The sequence below is a fragment of the Primulina tabacum genome, chromosome 14, assembly GCF_025594145.1.
Source record: "Primulina tabacum isolate GXHZ01 chromosome 14, ASM2559414v2, whole genome shotgun sequence".
Taxonomy (NCBI): Eukaryota; Viridiplantae; Streptophyta; class Magnoliopsida; order Lamiales; family Gesneriaceae; genus Primulina; species Primulina tabacum.
In genome coordinates, this window is record NC_134563.1 from 34,258,746 (window position 1) to 34,273,543 (window position 14,798).

Consider the following 14,798-nt stretch of genomic DNA (forward strand, 5'->3'; position numbering starts at 1 on the left):
AGGTAAGTTATTTAATTTAATATAATAGGTTTCATCGTCAACTCAGTACATGACATGTATGCTGAGTCATAAATAATGGTTACTTATCTATACATCATGATTGAATGAACGATCATAATATATCCACTTAGCAAACGTGTCATATGATGAGTAGCTATCCACAGGGGCGGAGCCAAAGGCTCCTAAAGCCCGGGTGACCCAATTTTTTTAAAAAAAATTATATGTAAATTTTATATAATTTTAGAATAATATAATATTAGCCCGGGTAGATCAATTTAATTTATTAAAAAATTATAGAGTTTAAAAATATTATATTATTATTTTTTATTTGGAATAATAAAATCACAGCCATCATGACCCAACCACATTCTTTAAATTAAACATTACTACTCTCTATAACTTCGTTTCAACAAAATTTTGTTGCTACTTTTGATTTAAGAATTGAGGTGTCAAATAAAATATTGTTGAAAAAGTAAAAAAAAAAAAAATATATATATATATATAAAAAAAATTGCGATCCTTCATTTAATTTGGCATGAAAGAAACATATAAAATTCAAATATACATATAAATTGAAACATATAAAATTTATATGTATATTTGAATTTTATATGTTTCTTTCATGCCAAATTAAATGAAAGATCGCAATTTTTTTAAAGTAAAATTAATATATATATAATAATTATAAAAGAGCAAAAGTAAAGTTGATGGAATTGGTAAAATGAGCAGGAGCACACATGAAGAGCCAGATATCATGTGAGTCAATAAATGAACGGTTGATTGTACAACAAAAATTCATACTTGTCCTTGCCAACACAATAAATGGTATTATGTGCGTGTGTGTATATATATGGAGTAGTTTTTTTCGAGACGGTGTCATGAATCTTTATCTGTGAGACGGATGAATTCTACCGATATTCAAAATAAAAAGTAATACTCTTAGCATAAAAAGTAATATTTTTTTATGAATGACCCAAATAAGATATCTGTTTTACAAAATATGACATGTGAGATCGTCTCACAAGTTTTTACTATATACGGGAAGTAGACCCCACGTGCGCTGGCTCAAAAGCACATGAGTGGGTATAAAGTGGGACTTGTTTTCAACCGTTGGATCAAAGTCTATCGAGATATTTCCAAATGTGAATACTTTCACATATTCATAATAAAATTCGTATAGTTTCTATTTTTTCACAAACTTACACAACTTCGACAAGAATAGAGCATGTTCCCTTCTGCACTAACTAATTATTATCGTTTTGTTGTTATTATTATTTAATTTATTTTTAAATATTACATGGTCAAAAAAATTATAAGAATGAAAGACCAAATAATTTATATCATTAGGGTGTGTTTCATACAAGTAATGAAATAAATAAATGATTGATTAAATTATAGATAACAAGATTGATATATTACTAATCAAACATTATGTGATAATATTAAGATTGTTTAGTTCAACATTTTTAATATGTGATTAGCTTTTAAATATTAATAAATTTACTATTATACATTTGCTAAATTTACTTATTTGTTGTACACAACTGGAAACAATACATAATATTAGATAATAATTATAATAATGTTAATAATAAATATATTAACAATCTTTGAATTAATAAGTGTAAATATCGTAAAATTAAATGTAATAAAAATAAAAAAATATTATTGATAAGCATAATCAACGTTAGAATTTAGTTTTTATTATTTTATTAAAATATATACAAATAAATTATTTTTTCAAAATAAAAATATATCTTTATATTTTTTAAAGTTTAAATCAAATTAAATAATAATGATATATATTAAACATCATGAACGACATCTAACGTATAACACTCTAAAGTAAACTTTTTATTCAATAAATAACTCAACCCACCACTTGGATTCAATAAGAGAAGAAAAATTTTATTCAACAAATAACTTAACCCATCACTTGGATTCAATAAGAGGAGAAAAATGTAATTTATTGAGTTTTGATTGTGTATCTCACTTGATTTGTTAGATTAATAATCAAATAGTTATCCACAAAATTGGATCTTAAATTAAGTCAAAATGATTATTAAAACATCTTAAAATTTTAACCAAACATTGTATAAGTGTTTGACTATTAATCTATCATTGTTTAATTCACTCAACCAAACACACCCTTAGGGTTGAGCATCGGATCGAATAGTTCAAAAGTGAATTAATTGAACTTTTTCCGGCGAAGCCAAACATTAAGACTCTGTTTGGACAAGTACTTTATAAAAATGTTTTTATAGTTAAAATGTGTCTGAACGATTTTCTCTATTATTATGAAAATATCAAAAATATCTCTCAATTATTATTTAAAAAATATGCTCGGAGAACAGTTTTTTAAAAACTATTTTCAGAAACCTTTTTAAAAAAAAAAACTTTTTTTATAAAACAATAAAAAAAAGTTAAAAATAGTTGTCCAAACAAAACGAAGCTTAAATGTCATGTGTCTGTATTGTGATCTTCTTCTAATAATCCAATATGGAGATTAAACATTGTCGCGATAAAGAACTGGTGTGTCTCCCATCTACCATGAGTTATGATTTATTGGAAAAAGGTTCTTAATTAATTATTATAAATAGGCACATGCTAAGTTGACTTAATTGATTCCTTATTTGAATTAATTCTCTTAATTATTTTCTAAGAAGCTTCTTTTATCTTAAAAAGTAATATTTAAAAATAAGTACAATAAGCAACAAATATATATATATTTGTCAAGACATGTAATTTCGAACTTATAATAAAATGGATACGAGACATTCAATAATAAATGCATGATGCATGTTTTGCATGCTATTGTGTTGACATTTTTTTTTTACTCAGAGTGCACAAAAAATAATGACCGCTAATTCTCAAGATTAAAAAAAAAACAGCTTTACGTCGTACCTTTTGAACTCAATGTTTACTTAAAATATTTTAATACATAAAATTTAACATATCAATATATTTTGCTAGATATAATTAAAGATAACATTAGATATGAAAAAGGAATTAAGTACTATAGGTTAAGATAAGAATTTTTAATGTATAATTAATAATCTAATATAACTTAGAAATCTTTATTATATTTTAAGAAAAAGGAAAAGAATATTATGGTTATCCTTGATGCCTATGGTCTGTAGCATATGGTTTTGCGACAATGAGATTATTTTATTTATTAAATAAATAATAAAAGGGGTATTGATTCCTTCAGTTATTCTGGTAGGGAACACATGAATCCCGTGGACATTTAACAAATATCAATAATAATTAAGCAATCTAATATCATATTAACCCACAATTTAATCACTCATTTACCATCAGGAAAATTGTTACATGTGTTGGCCCAAGTTTACCCTGTGCACACAAAAAATATCGGACAAACTTAAAATTTATCCAATATATATTAAAACAAGAGTAGGTCTCTTGCGAGACGATCTCACAAATCTGTATCTGTGAGACAGATCAACCCTACCGATATTCACAATAAAAAGTAATACTCTAATCATAAAAAATAATACTTTGTACGGATGATCCAAATAAGAGATCCGTCTCACAAAATACGACCCGTGAGACCGTCTCGCACAATTTTTTGCTTTAAAACAACAATGATACCTAGATAATATATCTGTAAATTTACGAAGAAAAACAGTACTTCATCTTTATTTTTCTTTTTTTAACAAAAGTCACCATCTCTTGTAAATTTACGAAGAAAAACAGTACTTTATATAGTTGTAAGTTGTGATCTGACAGGACGAATATTCCAACGCCAATAAATGTATTGTTGCCATAGAAAAAGGCGTGGCCAATGGGACAAGTAAAAAACCTTGTACAACGGGGGAGAGAAGGTGGCTAACGCAAATTTCATTTGCACGTGCTTAATAAATCATGGAGAATAAGGAACTGGGATTCATTACTTAGTCTTCTTCCCTTTGGTCTCCTTGCCCGGGTCATTCTTGAAAGGAAGGAATGTCTTGCCGCCCATGTAATGTCTTAAAACATTCGGTATTTCGACCCCATCCTCCTTTTGGTAGTTCTCGAGGATGCAGCACAATGTCCTCTCGGTCGCTGTGAGGGTCGAGTTTAACATGTGCACGTATTTAGGTTTATCGTTACCCTGCACATGTATTTGTATAAGAAAAGTTAAGCCTTTGGAAGAGAATAAAGATTGCGAGACAATGACCACAAAAAATCAATAAGATAGGCACACGACCAAGAGAGAGACATAGAGTTAATAGTGTTGAGGTCTTGTATAAATTGGTGTTTTCTGGTTGATCCTAAAGATGCCCTGGAATGATTTGTCCTCTGGCCTTGGTGTAAAATTCATCGAGAGAGGCTGACAATTCCATGCATACCTAATTTTACCTTTTTTTGCCCGTAGCGAGTTTCCAATCTTCTCGCCTGATAATCTGTACAGTTTGAGCAGGAGACCAGTTCTCTGTACGTATTTGATGCAGGGAACCAACCCTCCAAGTCATACTTTTTCGCAGCTGCGTCGTTCAGTGCCCCGGAGACAATGGCTACAACTTGATGGGGAATTTTCAGCTGATAATCCATAAAGTCAGTTGAAATTAATTCATGGTGTGAATATAAAGAAAAATAAATGGTGATCATTAAATTAGCAGGCATAGGAGTTGGCTTCAAAACATAAATTTTCACTACAACCCATATATAGTAGATTTTCATGGTTGACGCAATCATCGATAAAAACAAGGGAAATTGAACGAGATACCATTTTATAGAAATCCTCGGAATTTTTTATCATTTCTTCGTGCATGTCCCATGACTCATTTTCATTTGGGCTGGTTATACAGAATTGTTCCACCTTCTCAAACTGATGAACACGAAAAATTCCAAGAGTATCTCGACCATGTGAACCTGCTTCTTTACGGAAGCATGACGAATATCCAGCATATCTGATAGAACACATTATTCATAAGTAAAACAAAAAACAAAAATTAAACAAAATAAAATCTTAACTGACTGCAAAAGAATATGTTAAACCCAACAATCTAGCTACAAGACTATAGCAGGCCAAGTTACTCAATTGGTGATAATGAAAATAATGTACCTCAAAGGCAGTTGCGAAGGATGTATCCAATCATCTAGGTGATATGCACAAAGTGGTTGTTCAGCAGTAGCAATAAGATATTTGTCGTCTCCCTCGCCAGTTACCTATTGAACATACAATCAGGCATATTTTTAATCACCAAAAAAATAATTTTTCCATTAAGAAAGCTATTAAGCGTATAAACAAAATTGCAAGCAATAGCATCACCACATCAAGAAAAAAATCCCAAATGTGGGATTCAGCAAAATAATTTAATCGTATGATAGTGTGAAGAAAGCCCTATCAAATAAAACACAAAACTGATCTGAGCCTCTCAAATTGAATCTGTTCATTCAACTGGTTAACAATATCATTATATAATATAAAGAACCAACACTCTTAAAGTGAGAATTCATATGCTAAACCAACAAAACATTTCAATTCATTTCACACGCTAACCTCAAGGTGCTCTGGAATAAACTAAGATACCGTCTTTGTCCATTTTCAACCTTAAATGGTTGCGAGCACCCTCTAACATTACCTGTTTGACGTTACTAATAATCCTATCTCTTGAAGTCGATCATATCGCTCATTGAAAAAACTTCAAGTTGGCAAGTGCACCAGGAGACAAAAATATGTATGACTCCTCGGAGCATCAAATAACAATAACTCTATTCTTCCTGTTATCTATACTATTCTATTAAGTGTGAGGGCCTTAGAATAACTACCTTTGAGGACACCAAAATATTTAATTCCATAATTAACCTTCTTACCCTACTAAAAACATTTTCAAGTCACTCCATATTTTAAATATAAAAAAATCAAAACAAAAATTTCCTTTTAAATCGAACAACTTTTCTAAATCGAAAATAATTTCGTGTTAATTATTTAGTATTATTTGATCAAATTAAAAATAATAATAGCACATGCAATGCATGTGCTATCTTTTACTAGTCTTCATGAGGTTTCAGTAGCTTTTCAAAGAATATTTGGTAAAATGATAGTTGTCATGGGATAAACGCGAACTAGAAATTTAGCAAATACGGCACTGCAACACAAGAGGTGTGACAATGAAGGTGGCCATTTTGGACAAAAAAAAACTCATATATAGTCTCCAAATTACATGCTTTGCCACTTCAAAAATTGCTTAACAAGTAAGGTCTGTCTCCAGCCATCTTATAGATTTGTTATAATAACGACTCAAAGGTCTTTTCAAAGAAATTTGCATTCTCTACACCAGTTGTCTCGTAATACTTGTTCAGTAATTGATAACTTTGTTTGGAGTTCAACTCGATTTGGTTAAACATTTGAAAACATAAAAAAAATCAGCTAAAAATACTCTAGTAAAACATAACTAAAGCAGCAGATAGGAAACAGTTGGAATAAGTTCCTCAAGAACTCGGGAATCCATCCGAATAATGGGTCAATTCTAATTTTTCCTGGTGTGCGACGTATCCATCTTACAAGTGTTAAGATTTAAGCCTGATTGAACTGGAGGATTGTCGTCCCTTTAATATGGGATATTATCGTCTTTTTGTTTTAATTTCCACCTATTTTATTTTTCACCAGTTCAACACTCGTGCCCAGTACAGCTCGAAGTGTGGCATGAAATTTCTCTAACAGTTAGTTTTTGAGTTATAAAATAGGTTCAAGAATAACCTTGTAAAGTTCTTCATCAAATTGTGTCAATTGAGCACACTTGGCCATAATTTCTTTTCTCATGAAGAATGGAGTCTGCAACGCAGTAAAGCCCCTCTTTTCCAAAAATTCAAGACCGAAATTGATCAGAGCTTGATTAAGTCGCACACCATCCCCTTTGAGATAGAAACCTCGGCCTCCGGCTACATTTGCTCCTAAAGTAAACCAAATTTAGTTGCATTAGTAGACAACCGCAATAACAATGTGCAATAATTGTGAAGTTCAAAATATCTGATTGTGGGTGAGGCATATCGGCTGCTGTCCATGTGGATCGGAACCCCTTCTCTTCACGCATTATAATAATCAAATTTGTCCAAGTAAGTAACTTATTATCGATAAAACAGAATCATACATAAGATCAATCATATGAACCGTGGAAATACTCGAGTCTCCTGGAGAAACTAACTAAAAAATAAATAGAAAGATCAAAAGTACGAAATTAGACATCAACTTAAATGGTCCCACGATTATACAGTTACATAACATGGTAGCACACAATACATGATATTCAAAATAATAATAACACTTCGTACCCTTTTTTATATCCGCGATTCCCAGAAGCTCTACAAGATCAACATGATTTTTCAGCTTTGGTGCAGTCCACCTCTCTCCCCATGATCGTTCAACAGCATTATTTGCCTATAAAATATTTCATCTCTCGAAGGAATGTTTCATCAAAAGAAAATATAAATTTACAGAACAACAACTTCAGTTAACGACATACCTCATCATTGCTGATGGGGACAGAATCATGTACAAGGTTTCCTATAATTTGCAGTCTAGACTGCACTGCTGCTAAAGCCTCTTGCACCTCCGCCTCTTTGTTTGCAGTAAGTTTTTTGTTTTCCTCTGTACTAGCAATCATTCCACTGATATCATCACCTGCCTTTCAGGACCCAGCAAAAGAATTCAGTCTGATATCCAAAGATATCAATGCAGAAAACTCGGTAGCATTGATAAATAATAAAAGATCCAAAGGGTAATGCGAGTCAAGCCATAAATGGTAACTACACAGCCCCTCAATTTAAACAACAAAGGAATCGGTATGTTTCTAATAACTTAAATTTCTAGAAAATGCAATAAATTTATAACTGACAAGCCTTTTTAGGTTTACAAAATACCCCGGCGTACCCAGGTAAAATTTGACGTGTCAGAGACTCTACATATCCAAGTATCATTTGGTTGGATTCCTATACAAAAGCATCTAATCAACTATGCTAAAGAGTGTGTCGTGCGAATACTTCGAATTTTATCTTTGAGACGGTGGCTTAAATGTTCAGCATTGTCCCTTCAAAAATCAGAATGTTGTGGACTTTCCTTGTGACAAACTTTACTGGACAAGGCTAGAGTGTGACAGAAAGAAACATACCAAGTGAGAATAATTAAAAAATTCACTCGAGAAAAAAGTGTCATATAGACCAAGTAAATATGAAGAAGTACTCACAATTCTGAGACCGGCTATTTTTTTGTTTATACTGTTGAATTCCTTCTTCAACAAATCTAGCTCATATTGTCCTACAATAATATCACATCAAAGTTGCATAAATCTGCATAATGAAGAACAGCACATCGCCACAAACCAAAATGAACAAGGAACTATGAAGTTAATATGAATAATTACGTTCACGCCAAGCTGTGTCGAGTTGAATGACCTCGTCGACAAGACCAACATTGGCATAACGACGACGCTGAGACTCTCTGATTTTTTCCGGGTTCCCGCCTTTCTCTTCCCGAAAGAGATTAATGTCCAACATGCTTATCTACCTCTCCTACCTATTAATATGCACAATTCAAACAATAGTCAAAAAATTGGAAAGCAGTTACGATCTTTGCGAGATTGAAATGCTAAACGATAAGTAATGGAAAAAAACTACAGTGATGTGTAGAATAGATGTTAACTCGGTGAAACAGCACAGATAAGACGCTAAAAATGAGTTCGGTAGGTGGTAACAAGATATTAGTTGACAACCCAGATAGATCAGAACCACGATCAAATTTTACAATCTGAAAACGAAATTAGATTACAACCGCGGCCCTCAATTCTTAGGGGACTCGACAAGACCGTGTCTTGGGTCCTCAAACTTCACTATCTTTTCCATAAACATTGGAAACATAACACATCACTGAATCAACCAAGGGTCAAAAGTCACCTAAATCTCCAACTTACAAAAAATATAACAAAAATGGAGACTCATTCCGAATATAATAACTCATAAGAGATCGAGAAAGAACAACATCACAAAGAAGCCCACGTCCAGAAACAGCACATCGTGTACAGATTCAGAGTCCAAATAGCTTACACAAATCTACCATTTATAGGTTGCCAACGCCTCATTCGGCATCATATCTTGAGAAATTGTCAAATAAAATAAACAGAAACAGACAGAAACTAAGCGCTTACCACGATGCGGCCAAATTAGAAAGGAATATCGAAACACAAGTGAAAAGTGGATCGGAGAATTCGTAGACGGAGTTAACTGCGAAAGTTAGGGTTTATACTATTTTTATTTGAGGTTTGGGCCGTGTTCGGCCCCTCTCATTCCGTATTACCCAAACCATTTATGTAATAATAAATAAAAAAATTATTTTATTAACACGTCGCATTTTTAGTTTTGTATTTTTTGTTAAATAATTATGGTCATATAATTATATTTTAATAATTAATTTTAGTATGTTTTAAATCATATGATTAAATTTTTATAATTACACAATTAAAAAAATTCTTTGTGACATTCACATGTATTTAAAAATATAATTATCAAATTTCAACAATATACAGCAATTTAATCACACGATTTTAAGAACAATAACTAAAATATTATTATAACATAGTTACATCGACTATAATTAATTTAATAAAATATCCATGACTAAAAATATCTCATCTTAATACGTACAAAATTAAAATTGACGTTTTTCTTTTTATTAGTTAACAAAACTAAAAGTATAATTTAGATTTTAATTTCATGTTTACATTTTAGTTTATAACTGTGTTTTAAATTAAAAAAAATGGGTATTTTGAAAAAAAATAGTGGATATCAGATATCAAAATTAGTTACTATATAAATTTCTTACAATTATTTATGGAAAAAATATATAACTTAAGTCTCCATATTTTATACTAAAATAATTTTGGCCCCAATATAACAAGAGTAGTTCTCTTGTGAGACGGTTTCACGAATCTTTATCCGTGAGACGGGTCAACCCTACCGATATTCACAATAAAAAGTCACACTCTTAGCATAAAAATTAATATTTTTTCATAGATAACTCAAATAAGATATCCGCGTCACAAAATACGACCCGTGAGACCGTCTCACACAAGTTTTTGCCATCAAAATTGTGGGGACCCGGACGCTAATCAAGTTCTTAATCATCATTGGGACTAATTAATCAATTATAAACAGGGTCTAAATTTTTTTTTAAAATGCGGAACGTAGTGACATAAGAACATATACACATCTCAGTATATAAAAGTACCAATTCTATACCACATACATTTATTTAATTAAGGTTTAACAGCTAATATCAAGTGTCCAACCATATCTCTAATCCAAGTCCGGAGCCGCCACTCTAATCACGATCTCTCTTCATCTTCTCAACCCTGAACCTGTCCCACCTGTTGTCATGTACACACACAAACAAGACAACAGCCGGATAATTCCGGTGAGAATATAATCCCAGTATAAATCAACGAAACATGTAATCATATAAACAAATATAACGCATGTAACAGGTAGCAGCAATATGTATCAAAATCTGAAACATAATCAATCACAGATTGTAGATAATGCTCGTAACTCTACCATTCAGATTAGACTCAATCCTAGTCTAGGGATCCCGATTTCTAGAAGTTGGCATTCCATATCGATCAACAGTAATAGAAGAATTTTCGATTCTATCCACATCGATATAGTATCGATCACCAGTAATAGAAGGAGCTCTGATTCTATCAACATCGGCATAGTATCGATCACCAGTAATAGAAGAAACTCTGGTTCTATCCACATCGATATGACATCGATCATCAGTAATAGAAGAAGTTATAATTCTATCCACATCGATACGGTACCGATCACCAGTAATAGAATAAGCTACAATTCTATCCACATCGATAGCCAATCCTCCAGTGGCAGACTTTGGCACAATCGCCAATACACTATCTTATGACATCGTGCAATGTGCCCGTGGCGATCCCGCCACTATCAGGCATTTCTGTCATAAGACTACTCTTCTAATACCTGCTATCTATAAATCAAGAGAACAAGTATATCAATCGAATCAATGCAATATCAATGCAATAAAGTAAAGTATGTGATTTAGAGAAACCCAAGTCTAAATCGACTCAAGTTGATCTCCCAATACCACATTGACTTATACCTTCCGTTTATTGCAGTTCTGACGATGTTCCTGTCTGGAATTCAAAGTCTTTCAACACTCAATCTGGCAATAACAATATCAATAGTACCATATCAGTATACTACTCAAATCAATTCCAATCTGATCAATCTGGATTTAACTCAAAACCAACGGTATAACGGAACAATCTCGATATCCCGGTCAATACAACATCAGCAGATAATAATTACAATCCATAACGGATATCCAATACAATCTGTAATCAATTCATAATTCAAGTATGTTCAATATCAATCGATATATTCGGAAAAATCATAACAATTCCCTAATCAATCTGTTTCTCAATCTGACTTTGATTCTACGATGTCTAATATGTCAAGAACATCATATATGAATTATATTCGATTCTAACAATATCATAATTTCAAGATATATCAAAACTTGGTAAAACTTACGTCCAGTTGTAGCCTGCGTCGATAGGAACACAGTACTGAAATCGGATTCAAAATCAGACGGATGGATCGAAGTATAAAGGCGTAAGGATTTCTGGAGGATTTTCTCGATTTCCTTTCTTCTTTTAAACTGAATTCTGAAGATATATATATATCTCAACTGCATGCCTTGGACATTTGGCTATTTCTTCTTGAAGTTGAGTCGGAGCTCGGGCGGTGCTAAACTACCGCTCGGACGCGGCATTCTCTGTCCAAGCACTTTCGAATTTCACCTTGGCGTTCGGGCGGTCACAAACTACGGCCCGGGCGCCGCATCTTCTGCCCGAAACATGTTCTTATTGAACATTGGCGCTCGGGCGGTCAAAAACTACCGCTCGGGCGCTAATAGTTTTGCCCCAAAAATTGTGTCATTCATATGCTTGGCCCAATCTGGTCTCGGAATGATCCGTCTATAATCATATCAGTTCAAAATCAATAATCTTAGATTAACAGAATCAAAATCTCGGACATTACAAAAACTTTCGTTGCAAAAGTAAATCAATTTTTTTGTTATATTTATAAATTTTATATATATCTAACTTTTTAATAATTTCATAGGAGTTTTTACGCAGTAAAAACTAATGACTTGATGTGATATGGTTAATTTTTTATAATTAGAACTTTTTATATTATTTATTTATATAATATAGAAATTGTATCAACGGATCATGGATATACATTTTTGTTTATTTATGCATTAAATTTAATTAATTTATCATAAATATAAATAAATTTTTTCTTAAACATTAAATTAAGGGTATTAAAATTAAGATTTTTTTGACATAATTTCATTATTTTAAAATCAATTATTAAAGTTTGTTTCTGAAAAAGAATATTGATTTTGCGATAGTTCGGCTATTATATAAACAAAAATGAAAGAACGATTTTTTACGGAAAAAAAATCGCAGTTTAAGGATATAATTTTAACTGGAATTTCTTACTATATATTATCTATATTATACATAAAATATATAGTGAAATTTTTTATATTTGTAATTTAAACTTTTTTATACTTATATAAACCGAAATTATATTTTTTAATTTTAAAAATAGCACGTACCGAAAATAATATTTTTATTTTTAAAAATAGCACATGTTTCTAATTATAAATCAACGATTTCAAATCATATGAATCACAATTACGTGATTTAATTAGTACACTAATTTTCCCAAATTTAATATTCATGATTTATGAATTGTTTATATTATTTAATTACATCACCGTTAAAATTCCGTGAAGTCTAGAAATTCATCTAGAGGAGGAGGGAGGGTAAAAATCTGGGAGTGAAGCTATTAAAGAAATGGAAAAGGTGATGTTCATGGATTCTTTGGTGGAATAGGAATTTGCAATGAAGAAAATGGAGAATTGGAGTATTCAATATTTTATTTAAGAGGTGTTTGTCCGGTATTCTTGGGTTATATTAAAAAAAAATAACACAAAATTTCTTATTAAACGATCTCACATATCAATTTTGTGATATATATATTCTATTTAGGTCACTCACAAAAAAATATCACTTTTATGCTAAAAATATTACTTTTTATTGTAAATATACATGATTAACTGTCTCACGAATAAAGATATGTGAGACAATTACCCAAAAAAACTACTAAAAAATAATGATCTATCTAACAACCAAGAAAAATGATAGATCGACCTTAAAAACTTAGTTAACACATATAGTCGTCAAGATTTTGGTTTCATCAATTTCTGCTGTTATCTTTTCAATAAAAACGCAGAAAATTTTCACTTTAAAATATGGTGTTCACAGGAGTGGTGGACTCGAATCGAGCTCGAGCCTATATATACCTTAAACGAACCGATCTCGAGCTTGATATTATTCGGCTCGACTCGTTTACGTCCCTATTTCTAAGTGGTTACCGATGAGCCATAATGAACCAGATGAGGACTTCCATGTGCTGGTCTCTTGCCCATGTGCAAGGAGCGTGTGATGCCTTACATCTATTGGTAATCATGTTGGTTTGACTGGATCTTTTGTGGAGTGGTGGAATAATTTGGTCACGATAAAATTAAGCACAACATGTGACTGAGATGGCTGCAGTGGTTTTATGGTGTTTATGGCAGAACCGAAACGATGTGGTATGGAATCCGAAGATCAAAGTTGCACCTATCATCTTTCAATCAGCAATGGACCTCCGATCTCGATGGCAAGAAGCTCATCGTGTATTTTTGAACCAACATCTTATTCGTAAGCGGCAGTACCCTACTCGATGGAGTAATCCCCCGGCCGAGTTTCTGAAATGCAATATTGATGCCGCGATATTCTCCAATCTTGGTAAAGCACCTATGGATTCATTATCATAAGTAATCGAGAAGTTGTAGCAGCTACTCAAGGCAGCCGACCTGGAGTTTCCAACCATTCGATATCCGAAGCATAGCCATTAGGCACAGGGAAACTCTCCGTTAGATGATGGGATTGCAACTCACAAAAATTATCACTAAATCGGGGACACAATCGATCATTGATGCCATAGATTCTGAAGCACCAGGATTCTTCTACTTTTGGTTTAATTATTGAATATCTTTGTTAGTATATCGTTTTCTCGCACTCAAATAGCAATATAAGTTTAAAAAAAAAATTATTTTGAAGTTCAAAATATTTCTTGAGTATCATATGATTTAAACCATTCATATAATGTTTTAAAATAATTTAATTTCGCGTATATAATGTCAGCTCTAACTATTCCAGATTTTAAGCAGATATAGTCATTCTCGTACATCTCTACGAATATACACTCCTCCTTCTTCAATCGTCTACTCGTCGTTGGATTTCTGAAATTCTAGCGATCGACTATCAATGTAAATTTCGTTCGGATCTTTAGTGCGATTTATACGAAGAATCCAATTTCTAATCAGGTCTCTTGGTAATACATACACACACATAGACAGATACAAAATTTATATAATCATTATTTAATTACTTAGTTAACTATTAATTTATTATTTAATTAGTATATTCTAAATTTACTAAATAAGTATTTGTGAATTCTTATAATCACAATCGACGATCAGATGTCGCCGAAGTTTCGAGAGCGATAATCTTGTCCATATAATGAGAAATGAAAATTTCGAATATCAAATCTTGAGAGGCCTCATGGGTTGAAGTGCTAAATAACAATTTTAATATCGTAAGTTCACGCGTTTTGAATTTTCGTAACTAAACTTTTTCGAAGTTTGGTTT

The 14,798-nt window shown here is 31.9% G+C and overlaps 1 protein-coding gene across 2 annotated transcripts; it reads right to left on the reverse strand.

Moving 5' to 3' along the window:
- Positions 1 to 3,725: 3,725 nt before the first annotated feature.
- LOC142524615 (serine--tRNA ligase-like) lies at positions 3,726 to 9,290 on the reverse strand. Of its 2 annotated transcripts, XM_075628650.1 has the most exons (10): positions 9,147 to 9,290; positions 8,367 to 8,518; positions 8,190 to 8,260; positions 7,470 to 7,631; positions 7,279 to 7,384; positions 6,707 to 6,900; positions 5,069 to 5,172; positions 4,730 to 4,913; positions 4,363 to 4,542; positions 3,726 to 4,114 (listed from the first exon to the last, which is right to left on the reverse strand). In XM_075628650.1, the coding sequence occupies exons 2-10, from the start codon at positions 8,497 to 8,499 to the stop codon at positions 3,911 to 3,913; spliced, it is 1,338 nt and encodes a 445-aa protein (XP_075484765.1). In that variant the 5' UTR covers positions 8,500 to 8,518; positions 9,147 to 9,290; the 3' UTR covers positions 3,726 to 3,910. The 2 variants fall into 2 exon arrangements, with proteins under 2 accessions (XP_075484765.1, XP_075484764.1); XM_075628649.1 differs by lacking the exon at positions 9,147 to 9,290 and having other exon boundaries at positions 8,367 to 8,551.
- Positions 9,291 to 14,798: the final 5,508 nt, after the last annotated feature.

Coding starts and splice junctions, on each gene's coding strand:
- LOC142524615 (XM_075628650.1), bottom strand. CDS start 8,499: ATGTTGGACATTAATCTCTTTCGGGAAGAGAAAGGCGGGAACCCGGAA. Junction 8,261..8,366: donor CGACACAGCTTGGCGTGAAC/GTAATTATTCAT, acceptor ATATTATTGTAG/GACAATATGAGCTAGATTTG. Junction 6,901..7,278: donor AATCGCGGATATAAAAAAGG/GTACGAAGTGTT, acceptor GGTTTACTTTAG/GAGCAAATGTAGCCGGAGGC.